General features: G+C 35.7%; 1 protein-coding gene across 3 annotated transcripts in view; it reads left to right on the top strand.

Annotated features, from left to right (window-relative positions):
• The first annotated feature begins 1,807 nt into the window (after window positions 1-1,807).
• The window catches only part of xpo6 (exportin 6), a 50,670-nt gene continuing 37,363 nt past the window's right edge, over window positions 1,808-15,114 (top strand). The window contains exons 1-4 of one of the 3 annotated variants that reach the window (XM_087242234.2): window positions 1,815-2,078; window positions 2,176-2,274; window positions 6,046-6,136; window positions 12,631-12,743. In XM_087242234.2, coding sequence (XP_087098360.1) covers window positions 2,272-2,274; window positions 6,046-6,136; window positions 12,631-12,743 — 207 coding nt within the window. In that variant the 5' untranslated portion in view covers window positions 1,815-2,078; window positions 2,176-2,271. 3 annotated transcript variants of the gene reach the window in all.

Raw genomic sequence — 15,114 nt, 5'->3', positions numbered from 1 at the left:
GTCAAGCACACTTAAATGTTTACATTTAAATAAATAAAAGCAAACTACTGTTTTAATTCTCAGCAGGCAAAGATGCGAATTGATTTGAGGTCAGTTAAATTAAATTGGTCAAAACAACGTCAGATTAAGATCTAACATTGGCTCCAAAAAACACGTAAACAATCAATAACGGGACTGTCCTGTGATCAATTTTGATGCCAATGTTAGATTTCAATCTGACGTCGTTTTAGGATCAATTTAGTTTAAATACTTTGTAAGCATACAAATTTGCATTTGTAATTGAAGCTTTCACGTTAATAAAACTTTTCTTATAATGCTTTTTGTGTAATTATTTTAGTGGTCAAAATGGCGTCGGTGTGTGAACGTCAAATAGATGTCTAAGTTTTGACCTCAAATCTATTTGACTTTTTTGACGTCATCCTCGTTGTCAATTTGAAATCAAGGTGTCCACTGGGTGTGGGATAAAAACACGTAAAATAATAGCTAACAGAAACCTTTTCCAATTTTTATATATGAATAGTGTATTTATTAAAGAAGCTATAATAAATAGATGGCTTTTGTATATTAGGAAGGGATCTCTCGCGTGAGAATGAGCCCATCTGAAAGACTGAAGAGGGCAGGATGCGTCTGTGTGACAGTGAGGCAATACCTCCACACAAGAGTTCATACTGTACTCAACATGTGTCTTGTTGTGGCCGGTTTCATCCGGCCCGAGATTAAGATTTCACTTCCGGTAGTTTAATGGTTAGAGTACACCGAGCATGAAAAGTAACTACTAACTAGTTTCAAATGACAGTTTACTGAAAAGAACAGGACCCCCTTCCTCAAGAGGGCGCTTGACGGCCCAAAACATCGAGTTCTCCATTGAGCCCCATTCAAATCTCAGAGGCGTTTGTCTTGTTGAAGACGTTTGTAAAATAATAAGTATGATCATTTAAGTTAGATCAATGCAAATATATATATATACCTGATACGTTCGTTTAACCTCAATGTTTGTGTGCTTTATAAATTGATTTAAAGGACGAACTGGACTAGTAATCGCTAATGACTATGATTGGTACGATATGACCAGCGTTGAGAAAAGTAACACGTTCTACATGCAGATGACCCGTAAATTGAAAGTAAAATGACAAATTATTGGATTTTTGGTATACTGTGTGCTAATTTTTCATTTGTTGCAGAAAGCTTAAAACAAACAACCTAAATAAAAAAATTAAATTCCATTACATTTTATGACCATGCTTTTGTTTGAGCTTCAAACAAACAAATAATATGTCAATAATTAGATGCAACTGCTGTAAATAAATAATGCTAGTTTTTATGCTTATTTATTTGTTAAATGCAAACTTTTTCTCCTGTACTTTGATAAGAGTGTTTTTTTAAGAGTTGGGTTCAATATTATTAGCTTGTCCAACAAAAATGGTTAGAGGTTTTTAGCAAAATGTCTTCTTTTAAGTTCAATAGAAGAAAGAAACTGATACAAATTCTAGAACCACGTGAGGGTGAGTAAACTTTCGTTTTTGGGTGAACTACCCCTTTAAGTCATTTTTAAAAGTAATAAAAAGTGTTTCACAGTGATTTAGGCTCAACTACTCCGCTATTTTCTTACAAAAAAAATAATCGCGAAACAAATAAAACTCAAACTGCTAAATAATAAACGCTACTAGTACCTAAAAGCTCCCATCTCGACCAATTGCATTCAACTGACGCTTGAAGCCCCGCCCACGAAAGTAAGCCACTCCCTCATGCCGTTGCCCTTCTACCATATCGCATTTCTATTTCTATGAGGAAGATGTCACTTCCGCCTGTTTAATGGGCAGATGAGAGGAAGCTACGAGAGGCCTGCACGGAAAGAGCGATCCTACCAAACCCAAGGAGTGGCTCTGTCAGCTTCTGAGGGCTCAAATTGAGCCACCGAGCCCCGCACAGCGCTACCGCCGCCCGCGACGTCAACATTAGAGTCCTGACACATTTTCACCACCGCTGTTTTGTCGGTCTCTTCAGTGCTTCGCAGTACTTAAATGCGAGTTGTCTCCGTGAATCCGGCCAGCGTCAGTTCCAGTCTCGTCCCCTTTTAGGTTTGCGCCAGATCAACAATAATAACAAGTGTCCCGGAGCCCAAACCCCGGTGGTTCCACCGGGCGTACAGTAATGCGGGCTCTCGGTGTTTTCCAGAAGGTGAAATAACGCACAAAAGGCCCAGAGGAAGCATGAGCGAGCAGATCCAGATCCAGCTCATATTATAGCCTAGAACCAGCTCAGAACCCGGGCATGGTGAGTCTACATTCATGCATTTATATGTACCAGTCACTCATAAATCGCTTTCATATATCATTTTATGCATGTTTATGTACATGTAATCAATAATATTTAACTTTTTTAATATGTTCACTAATGCAAAGAGCTTGCATTGCGTTAGGAACGTCTGTGCTTGAGTATTTATGTGTAAACTATCATGTTGCATTGAGCTGAAAGCCTTGATTTAATGCACACACCTGACAGATGTGCTGAAAATGCTTAAATGCTTATAACATGATGTTTTGTAACAGGCAGGTAGCAGTTTTAGATGTGTCAGGTGTGAAACATGCTAATTGAACGCATGTTTGTTTGTTTTTCTGTCATTAAATGATGGCGATGCGTTCATAAAGCTGATTCTGCATTGATATGTAACGGTGTCCTGTTGAATTCACGACTGTCTGATCAGTTTGAGGAAATCAAAGGCATTCTTCTGCAGCCGTGACGTCACACGCAGCGTGTTGTGACTCATACGAAGAATTCAGAAGCCTTCACATCATCCTCCTCATCATCATCATCAGCAGCAGCAGGCCACTTCCTGTATTCAGGCTCCAGCGTTTTGCTTTTCTGAGCATTTAGTCACTTTTTAATGTGTTAAAGTACTCAGGATAAAAAAAGGAACTGCTGAGAATAAAAACAACATCATGCGTCATTATTAGGCATCAGTGGTGTAAAGTAACAAATTAAAAACACTCAAACTACTGTAGTTGTAGTTTTCTAAAAGTTTTTAGTTTAAAAAATGTGTACTTTTACTTCCACTTGATTACATTTTTTTTGTGCTGTATCGGTACTTTTACTTTACTACTTTCCTTCAAACTGCAGTTTAAATTTTCTTGTCGTTGGGGATTAGAAAAACCAGTCCTGGGATTTCTGTCCTAATCTCAAGACATGGGCGAGTTATAATTGCAGCAAACTGTTTGGAAGACAGATGTTTGCTGTATGATGACCGAAGTTACCTTAAACATCCAGCTGCCTCAAGATGTCAACATGACGTCAGATTGACGTTGTACCCCAACGTCGTGGGCATGCTGTATTTTTTTTGGAAATGAAAATCAGGTTAACGTCAGAACTCAATGGCAGGTCAATGTCCAACGGCCAACCTAAAATCAACCAAATATCAACGTCTAATGTTACCGTTTGACGTTGTGTGGATGTTACCACTATGACGTGTATCAGACGTTGGATTTTGTTTGCCATACCTGACGAATAAATGTCAGTATTTCACGTCAATATGACCCTTAAGATGTTGGCTCGACGTTTGATTTTAGACCGTTTCGAACACAACCTAAAATCAACCAAACATCAACGTCTAATGTTACCGTTTGACGTTGTGTGGACGTTACCACTATGACGTCTATCAGACGTTGGATTTTGGTTGCCATACCTGACGAATAAATGCCAGTATTTCACGTCAATATTACGCTTAAGATGTTGGCTCGACGTTTGATTTTAGACCGTTTCGAACACAACCTAAAATCAACCAATTATCAACGTCTAACGTTGTTACAGCTTGACGTTGTGTGGACGTTACCACTATGACGTCTATCAGACGTTGGATTTTGGTTGCCATACCTGACGAATAAATGTTAGTATTTCACGTCAATATTACGCTTAAGATGTTGGCTCGACGTTTGATTTTAGACCGTTTCGAACACAACCTAAAATCAACCAATTATCAACGTCTAACGTTGTTACAGCTTGACGTTGTGTGGATGTTACCACTATGACGTCTATCAGATGTTGGATTTTGGTTGCCATACCCGACCAATAAATGTCAGCATTACATTAGTATTACAATATGTTTTGAGTAATATTTGTTATTATTTTAAACATGTGTGTTTGTTTGCGTGTGTGTGTGTGTGCGTGTGTGTGTACATGTATATTATTATTATTTATTCATTTTTATTAATTTATTTTCATTATTAATTTATCAATTTTATTAATACATTTTTATTTATTTATTTTTATTCATATTTATTTATATTTATATTTGTTTTAATATAAATTTGTTTATTTTTTTGTTTATTTTATTTATATTTGTATTTATATTAATAATAATATACATCCCACAATTAAAACAAAATAAGGAAGCCCTACATAAATCTTTAATATTTAACAACAATAAAAAACTATATAATTAAGAAATAAAAGAAGCTTCAAATAAAAGTTTTACTTTTGTTTAAATGTATTTATTTCTTCAAATCTAAACAATTAAGAATAATTACATAATTGCTGATTTTAAAATGACTTAAAACAACATATAAAAACAAAATTTTACTGTGCAATAGTTATATACTTCAGTCACATTTTCTTTTACCTTTTTTATTTGACTTGTTGACATACGAAGAAGCTTTTGTTTCTCTCTCTGTACAATGTACGATAGGGCTGCCCAATATTGGAAAAATCTGATATTACGATTATTTTATATTTCTCCGATGAATACTGCACCTTGAATACAGTTTCACAGTAATGGTTTGAATAGCTCTAGTTTTCTGGGGAGTCTAAAAATGTTAAAGAAATTACAGAAATAAATACAGAAATTAAATAAAGGTAGTGGCTAAAATGCCTTTCTCACTTCGCTTTGTCTCATTTCCAGTCCAAATATCTCAAATTTATTGATCAAGGCAAGTAAACGTGTTGTTTTCTTTTCACCTTTAGAAGAAATGAAGAGTTTTTCCTTAAAACAATATAAAGTTTCTGCCTATGGGCTAAGTTAAATCTAGTTTTCACTTTGAGATTTAGATATTTGGACTTGAAACGAGACAAAAAATTTAATTAAGAAAAACTTCATTGTACAAATTCCATACAAATAATACAATAAATCTTTGTAACACCTCCAAACACCATCATTTTTTTGTGTCCCAATGTATTGAACTCCCTCAAAATGCAGTCACAGGCCTTAAAAACACATGCAAAGGATAAACCTTCACTCTAAGATGGTTAAACCTAGCGGTAACTTTACAGATGGCATGTTCTGTGGCTCCTGGTCAACTATAATTCTGACTCAGCATTGCAGATCTTGCGATGTGACTATTGCAGATGTGCACATTGTGATATTGATGCTAAAACAATAAATTGCGCAGCCCTAATGTATAACAAAATTTTTTCACACAAAATAGTCAAATGTGTGTGAAATGATTCTGCGCAGCTCAGTAAATAAGCAGGGGTCCAGTTTCGCTACATGTAACAGTGTAGGTGACAAATAAAGGCTTTTTTCATCACCATCATGATCATAAAATGTGTGTTTTGACCTCCACAGACCCAGCCAACACTAGTTCATATCATGATTTGATAAGGTGTACAGCATAACAATTCATAGTGTTAGCATTTGCATCTTTGTGCGGGTAACTTGATGTTAAAGTTCATTGAGTTCATTTTAAAAGTGCTACATGAGTTAAACTCCTTAATAAACTTTTTATTTATGCAAATTCTATGACATGTTATTATGCTGATTCAGTATTTATGATCGGACTCTGCAATTACTAATGCACTTTCTGTAGTGCAGATTATATAGTGCCCTAAAATCATATGATCCATTGTGAAAATAGATTGTAAGCTTAAACGGGACGTTATCTAGTTTCTAAGCCATTTACCTTTCAGTGCATGTGACTCAAAACCCTTTTATTCTGGATATACGATACAGTTGTGTTTGGTGGCATTGCATGGTTGCATTGAAAGTTCATATTGAAATGCCTTATCTTGTCATATCTCATCTTTCCCTTCCCTTCCCCCTCTGTGTGTGTGTCGCAGGCGTCAGAGGAGGCCTCCTTACGGGCCCTGGAGAGTCTTATGACAGAGTTTTTTCACAGCTGCACCACCAATGACCGCAAGAGAGAGATTGGTGAGCATGTGCATGACATTGGCCTTCACAGGCTTATCATATCCTGATTGCACAGTCATTTTTGTACTGATCTAAATGGGTAGTTATTAGCTGTGTCTGTTGTATGGTTGTATTGTGAGTTTAGTGTACTGTCACTCATTTCTAATAACTGGTTTATTTTATTTTGCCATGTTGACAGTAAATAATATTTGGCTAGATATTTTTCAAGACACTTCTATACAGCTTAAAGAGACATTTAATGGCTTAACTAGGTTACTAGGTTAACTAGGCTGGTTAGTGTAATTAGGCAAGTTATTAAGATGGTTTGTTCTGTAGACTATCGAAAACAAATATTGCTTAAAGGGGCTAGTAATTTTGACCTTAAAATGCTTTTTAAAAAATTAAAAACTGCTTTCCTTCTATCTGAAATAAAACAAATACGACTTTCACCAAATACATTGCTTACCATAATACGTTTTCATCATTTTAAATAAGTGCAATATTACACACCAATATGGAGAGGGAGACGGGAACACTTTGCAAAGGGTACCTAGCACAAAAAGGTGGAGCAAGACGCGCAGCAGAACGCTATTGGTTTAAAGAGAAGCACTTGCAGAAGCAGGTGAATGAAAACGAAGTTACCGCCATTTTTAAAAACACAGCCGAGACATTACACCATAATAATATATGCATATAATACCAAGCCATGGTCGACCCAAGCTCAAACAAACCTTGTCGTTGTCTTGATGAACAGCCACAAAGCTAAGAAGAACAAAATCGGCAGTGTCCTGTTGTTGTTGTTTTACGAGCCCGTCTAGGAGTGCGAGCAGTTTCACTTTCTCAAGAGTCTGTACGTCTGTATTTAAAATAACGAACTTCTTGAGCTCTTATTAATAACGTGCTCATGATTATTGAAGAGCTCTGATATCTGATTCATTTTGAAAGGGACAAACACACGAAAAAACAAAAGAGAAGCCAGAAAAACAGCAGCAAATGATACTTCTGCAAACTAAAACATAAACAAACTGCCGTGTTTAAATATTATAATCAACGATTGGACTGTTATAAACTCTGAATGATGGAATTACTGTCTAACAGAGGTTACATGTGCTGGTGAGGATTAATGACCCAGATGAGAGGTTTACTCTGACTCTGGCCTATATTTCGTGTTGTTTATGAACCCAAATAAGGACTGAATGTATGCTGTGTGTAGTTTTTTGTAATTGATACCATATTGGAGACTGTAAGGGTCTTTATGTGTTCATATATGTTGCATTTATTTATTTATTTAATATAATTGCAGACGGTTGCAGTAGGCTATTTTGCATTGCATTGTCATTGATCTGCAGTTATAATCAAATCATGTTCATAGAAAGGTTAGTAATGAACATTTATATACAAGTATTCATGTGTACAAAGCATCTGTTTTGTGAGAAGTGCTTCTCATATGAAGTGCTTTACTGTAGACATTTCCTCAAGTAATAATGACATTTTTAGAAACTGTCGTACGCACTCTTTTGGCAGTGGAAACGCAAGCCTGATAAAGGTGACCTGCACTGTACATACCTCAGTGGAAACGGGCCATAAAACACACAACAATTAAATCATCTCACAGAAGAATTTATTTCAAGCACTTAACTGAAGTTATGGAATGTGTTTGGGTTTATTAAATGAACATGTTATTAAATGTTCAAAATTTGGAATGAAATAAGGGTTTCATTTTTGTGTGAACTAACCCTTAAAATGTACAATTACAGCATGTTGATTAGATTGCAGATGTTCAGGTTTGAGACGCACTGTGTGTTGATATATTAATGTTCATAGCATGATGTAATACCAGTCATTTTACAACCATTGCAGTGTCAATAGAAGATTGCTTGGTCAAAGTCCAATGTGAAATGAGCAGATGAAACTTATTACTGATCATTTTGATATGTTTGAGCAACATGTTTCAGCAATGATTATAACGTTCATTTAATACGCAAAGAAAGCTTTTATTTGAAGGAACACACTAATTAATAATGGGTGAAATGGGTAATAGGCCAATTTTATAACTCCCCTGGAGTTAAACAGTTGAGTGTAACCATTTTTAAATCCATTTGGATGATCTCCAAGTCTGGCAGGAGCAGTTTTAGCTTAGCATAAATCATTGATTCGGATTAGACCCTTAGCATCTGATATAAGAGTATGGTTTCATACATATAGCTACAAAATACTTAGTAAATGATGCAACTACAGAAGAGTCAGTCTTTAAATAGGAAAATATTGAAATTCTTGAAAATTCACTTTAAAGTGAGATGCTAATGGTCTAATTCAATTCAATGAATTGTGCTAAGCTAAGCTAAAAGTGCGTTAAAATGGTAAAACTCAACTGTTTAGCTCTAGAGTTGTAAAAGGATTTCCAAAAAATAGTGGAGTGTTCCTTTAAAACCCTCAAAGGGATTAAGCCTAAAAGGAAAAGTTACGGTTTTACTCACCCTCAAGTGGTTCCAAACCTTTGATTATTATTATTTTTTTTTCTGTTGAACACTAAAGAAGATATTTTGAAGAATGTTGGAATACTGTAATCATTGACTTCCTAGTAGGAAAATCAAACACTATGGAAATCAATAGTTCGGATTTTTGATGAGTCAAGAGTGAGTAAATAATGGCAGAATTTTCACTTTTAAGTGGACTATCCCTTTAAAGGCAGCACACAAATTGTGATTAGAGAGTGTTGGGAAAATAAGCTGTTGGTTCTGTGATGACATTTCACAGTTTTATTGTTTATTTTAGTGCAACAAACCATATCAATTCTTAAGCTTATGACACAGCCTCAAATGAAAGTAATTGCGACTCCTTTAAGGCAAGGAATGTGTCTAATAACGGTTATATCTTGTGGGTGGAGACCACATTCATGACATTTAGTCTGCTTGTCTCTAGAGCTTCAAAAAATCCTTGGTATTTGGGTTTGTTTAAAAGCATTTGGCCAAAGATATAGTCTCAACATGGTGCTTTGAAACAGGACATTTTGTTAAATGTATGATCAGTAATATATGCTAGGAAGTAAACCTATCTGTAATCTGTCAAGCCATGTGAGCATCAGACCTAGATTAAAGTATATATTTCAGAGTTGATAGAGCTATTGGACAGCTATTGTCATCATCGTTTTGCTTTATATTACAAATGTATTAGTTGTTGTCAGGAATTCACCCAAATAATATGGCAGAATTTAAAGGCACAATATGAGAGTTTTTTTTTTATTTAAAATATCTTTTAAATGTCTTGTATAGTATATAGCATTTGAAATGGAGCAAAACCTTTCATCAAAGTTGTCCTACAGCTAGTGTTCAAAAACATTCATTCATGTCTTAACACACATTGACTTGACATATATTTTTTGAAAAACCTTTTTGATCAGATAAAAACAGCGCTGCTTTTCCACATGATCATTTGCCAAAGAACCGGAAATGTTGAATTGTAAGCATAATAAAAGCTCCGCTGCTTTTGTTGCACTCGTATCTCATCAGCAATTGATTTAGCGATATCATTTCACTTCGACAGCTTTCAGCCTTAAGGTCTTTGCACCCTGGAGTCTGAAATTTTCATGTCTGTTTTTTTTTTTGTCCATCACATTCTGTCTTTGTTAAATTATGCACTCTGTTTGTCGTAAAGTCATCTGTGCTGGTCAAGTAAAGGCATTCTGTATTTTGCCTTTTGCTTGTATGGTGGCTCTGAACTGTCAAAACACCTCTTAAAGCGCTTTTTTGGATCTGATTTGAATTTTTTTATGATGATACAGTGTGTCAATACGATCGACACAATGTGAGGACAAATTACTTTTTGTTAACATGCAAAAATGTTGGATTCAGTGTGGAATAACCTTTACTCTGCTTCATACTATCATGATAATAAGCAATAAATTCTTTTGCTCATCAATTTAACTCATGATTCCACACTGCGCCATGCCGTAATTAATCCATGCCTTTGTTTGTTGTGAATACACACCTTCTAGTGGCGAAATTACATTCTTTAACCCTTGAAATGCCTGGATGCATGTCAGTTTCAAGGTTTTTCTCTTGCTAGTTTTGGTCTTGACTCCATAATTGAGTTAAACCATTTTTTACGTAATATACTGTGTGTCAATACAATTAACACAACGAGAGGTCGAATTTATTACTTTAGGGATGAATATTTCAGCTTCAGTGTGCAGTAATCTTTATTCTGCTTCATACTATCATGATAATGGGTGTTGAATACTTTAGCACATCAATTTAACTCGTGATTCCACACTCTGCCATGCCGTCATTAATCTATGCCTTTGTTTGTTGTGAGTAAACGCCCTCTAGTGGTGAAATTATATTCTTTACTTCTTGAAATGCCTGAATGCATGTTAGTTTCAAGGCTTTTTTATGCTAGTTTTTGTTGTCTCCATATTTGAGTTTAAACAATTTTTAACGCAATAGACAGTGTGTGTCGATTCGATGGACACAACGAGAGGTCGGATTTATTACATTACAGTCAAATCTTGGATTCAGTGTGCAATAACCTTTACTCTGCTTGACACTATCGTGATAATAAGTGTTAAAGACTTTAGCACATCAATTTATCTTCCAGGATTCCACACTCAGTTCTTAAACTGCGCCTTTGTTTGTTGTGAATACACGCCCTCTAGTGGTGAGATTACATATTTAACTTTTTGAAATGGCTGAATGTTTGTTACTTTCAAGGGTTTTCTTATGCTAGTTTTAGTCTTGAGTCCATAATTGAGCATAAACCCTTCTTAATGCAAAAGAAAATTATTCAAAATCTAGTTTAATATATTTTATTTTAAATGCATCAAATATAAGTGGAATTGAAAGTTGAACAGCCATCTTTAAGATCTTTAGATGGTTGGTTTAGGGTCAGGGCATTTTGCTCACTGTTTACTCTTTCTCAAGTGGTTCCAAAGCTTAGGTATTTTTTTTATGTTAAACGCTGAAGAAAATACTTCAAACATAGCTGAAAACCGGTTGGGGTTAGGGTTAGACACAAATCTACTAACTACCTATGGTGTTATTTCAATGACAAATGGAGAAATGTGGTGAGCGTATTACACGTCGGGATCGCATTTATGTAAGGTTAATATAAGCATGCTAATCTCTGCTTGCGCGCTGATTTCCTCTGCTCGTGCACAAAACTTCTTGCACGCCCTCAAACGCTATCAAGCGCAGATCTTCTGGTGTGCTCTCAAATAAACACTGCTGAAGTGCGATTTAGCGCGTTTAAGTTGCGAGTATGTCTCATACATTTATTAGATTTGCTAGGAATTCTGAATGTCTCCAATAGCCCTAGAGAGCGGGATTAATGCATCCTGAAGTAAAGTGAAATGGCAGTAAACTCCAGAAAGATTACGTTAAAGTATTTGTTTGCAGAATCACAGACCTTTATCTATGAATTAAGTATAATTATGTAAACTGTGCTCATCTTAACTGAAAGCTACGTCGTGTTTGCCGGCCTCACGCATCGCGCACCTGTCAGTAAGTCAGTCTGTCTGTCAGCACGTCACCTTAAAGTGTTAAACAAATAGCGCACAGCCCTACTACGGTAACAGAAAAGTTTGCGCTATTATAATTCACTTACCTTTTAATGCGTTAGGTGCGATTATAAATGAATGTTTAATGAATTAATAAGAAGCTGTACTGTAGCCGTGGTGGGATGAATATTTGGTTTGGCGCACGCCATGGAAGATTGAATGTAGCAGAAACCATGCTATTTAAATCAATGGTTACAGGTTTCCAACATTCTTCAAAATATCATCTTTTGTGTTTAACATTAGAAAGCAACTCAAACAGGCTTGAAAGCACTTGTGGAAGAGTAAATGATGAATACATTTTCATTTTCGGGTGAACTAACCCTTTAACCTTATTTCGCACCTTGTTTTGAGATGAAACCATATGCTAAAAACTCTCCGTGGCTTGTTTTTTCAGTTCCCAAATGTCACGAGATCTGGTTGCGCTATAAATCCACATCTAATCAAGAGAAACCTAGTCATGGTATTAAATGTTAAGGGTTATCTTCATAGAGAAGAGATAGATAAAAAAACATAGATTATTATTGTATTTAGATGCATATAACTAACACACACACTGCAATTTGAGCTCCACTGGTTTGTGATTCTCACCTGTGTGGGCGTGTAAAAAAACAAGGTATCTTTTTATGCAAATATAAAAAAAACTCTGTACATCCAGTATTCTTTTATTAGAAATTAAAAATGACGAGCTCCATTTGTGAATCAGCCATTGTTTGTTCTTTATTTTTAAATGAGGAAAAATGACATTCGTGTGTTTGTGTGAAATCTTGTAAATGTGCTATTCATTGTATTTGACTGATGCGTTCATCATTGAAGGAAGTTTCTGCTTGGTGTTTGTTTTTGTGGTGTTAATGGCGACAGTCAGCATGACTAAACATTTCACTGTTTTAAACGACTTCCACTTTTTGGTTTGTGTTAACTAGATCTCAATGTTTGAATGATGTGTTTGTTTGTGTTTCTGCAGAGGAGCTGCTGAACAGTTTTGCAGGTCAGCCTGGCTCATGGAGGCACTGCCTCTACTTCCTCTCCAACAGCAGAAATGAATATGTCATGATGTACAGCCTTACTGTGTTTGAGGTACAGTAAATGAGATATTCAGTTCATTATCTTCTGATTCATTTTTAATGAAATCTACCTTGCTCATGCCATAACATCAACAAAAGTTTTTTTTTGTGAAATAAAATGTCAAAACATAATACTCTGAAACATTGTTGTCATTTAAAATGTCATTTTTTGTGTTTTAAAATGTGTGATCGAGGCATAGATATTCTGCTTCATATTTTTAAACAAGATGTGAATCGAAATGTACAATATTTAATATTTATTAAACAATTATCATTATTATTATAAAATGTATGTAAGGAATACATTAGATAAGAAATAAATACGTTACTAGATTTATGTAATAAATAAATAAGTAAATAAATAAACGAGCAAAATTATTAAAAAATAACTATAATAAAGAAATATTTAGTTACGTTTATTTTTGGTATTGTGGAAGTTATAATTTTGTTAATGCAGTATTGAGTTTACACTTTACTTAAGTAAACTAATTACTAAAGCAGTTTTGATTAAAATGTGCACAGATGTTTAAAGGGCCATGAAACCCCCTCGTGTCAGCAGGGTGTTTTCACACCTCTACTTTGGAAAAAGTCAGAAAAGTGGGCGTGTCCAGCTCTGTTTAGGGGGGAGTGTCGGAGGAACTAAAGTGGGAGGGTGTGGGAGTGTCTATTTGGGCGCGCTGAATTTCAGAGTCAAAACACACACCCACAGCGGACAATGTGACTGTGTTTACATGGACATCTGTAGTCGAATTATTTGCCAAATTATTAAATGGTGAACTTTAACTGCAGTTTGGCTCTTTCATTCAGAGAATTCATTCATGTCCCTCCCGATAAACGTGATATTTGATTCGAGGAGCTGCTCTAAGCGTGTATTTTTTATGCAATGTTTGATACCTCACGGCGAATGAGAGAAAAAAACTCAGCATTTCCCGGAAACTTAGATGCACACGGCAGGTAGCGTTAGAAAGCCGGGTTTGTTATTCCGGTCACAAAATCCTACACGAGGTTATAGTTAAGTTGCAACTGTTAGTGCTAACTTGTTTACACTCGTTGCAATAGTTTGTTTGATACGAATAAAATACGAACTGAATAAACAAAGAGCACTGGTCGCTCACTTACCAAATCTGTAGAGACAGGACAATCACCAGCAACTAGAGCCGCGTCTTTATTAAGAGGCGACTAAAGCGAATCTGGATTTCAGCGTTTGCAGATGAGAACAGCTCTCAGGTAAACAATAATCCTCCTTAGACACGTAAGTTATTGTTGTCGCGCGTCGCGTACACTGTTAATCCACACGTGAGTCTGCGCTCTCACAGAGAGAAAAGGAAAACGAAACTTAACTGCAGCAAACTATAAAAGCAACACTTCACGCTTGTTTTGCCAACACAATGTGGCGTCTCTGCCGTCTACACTCTGACAGTAATGAATATTAATGAAGTTGCACAATAGAGCGCGCTGATTGGTTTGAACCAAGCCTTACTCATGCATTAATGCATCACACTGTAAGACGTAATAAGACTCACTCTGGCATAGACGCCCAGTCTGCACGCTGGAATACAACGCTAATATGTCATGACGCATGACGCAGCTTCAAAAATTCGTTTCAAACCGGAAGTACGAATTTGCTTGAAATAACGCAAAAACAACCAATTTACACTTTTTAGTGAAATATAGGTGTCCTAATAGTGTTTTTAGCAGTGTGGGACACATATATGACTGTCAACAGCTCAAAAAATGTGTTTTGGTGTTTCGTGACCCTTTAAATTTTTTAAATTTTTTTTGTAAATTTAAATCAGAATAATATAATTAAATATCCTTTTCTTCATGACTGTGGTACATAATAATAATAATAATTTTTTTGTTAGACTTTTGTTTTTTCATATTAATTTTCAGATGATTTGAATGTTTGTTGTTAACCTTAAATATTTTTCTCTATACACTCACCGGCCACTTTATTAGGTACACTTACTAGTACCAAGTTGAACACCTTTTGCCTTAAGAACTGCCTTAATCCTCCGTTGCACAGATTCAGCAAGGTACTGGAAATATTTCTCAGAGATTTTGTTCTGTATTGACATGATAGCATCACGCAGTTGCTGCACATTTGTCGGCTGCACATCCATGATGCCAATCTCCTGTTCCACCACATCCCTAAGGTTCTCTATTAAGATCTGGTGACTGTGGAGAACATTTCAGTACAATGAAATCATTGTCATGTTCAAGAAACCAGTCTGAGATGATTAGCTAGATGGGTACACTCATCAGACCAGGAAACGCTTTTCTAATCTTCTTTTGTCCAATTTTGGTGAGCCTGTGTGAATTGTAGCCTCAGTGTTCTGTTCTTAGCTGACAGAAGTGTAACCTGGTGTGGTCTTCTGCTGCTG

This window comes from Danio rerio, chromosome 3, assembly GCF_052040795.2.
Source record: "Danio rerio strain M-AB ecotype USA chromosome 3, GRCz13ab, whole genome shotgun sequence".
Lineage (NCBI taxonomy): Eukaryota > Metazoa > Chordata > Actinopteri > Cypriniformes > Danionidae > Danio > Danio rerio.
This window is presented reverse-complemented; position numbering and strand designations above follow the sequence as displayed.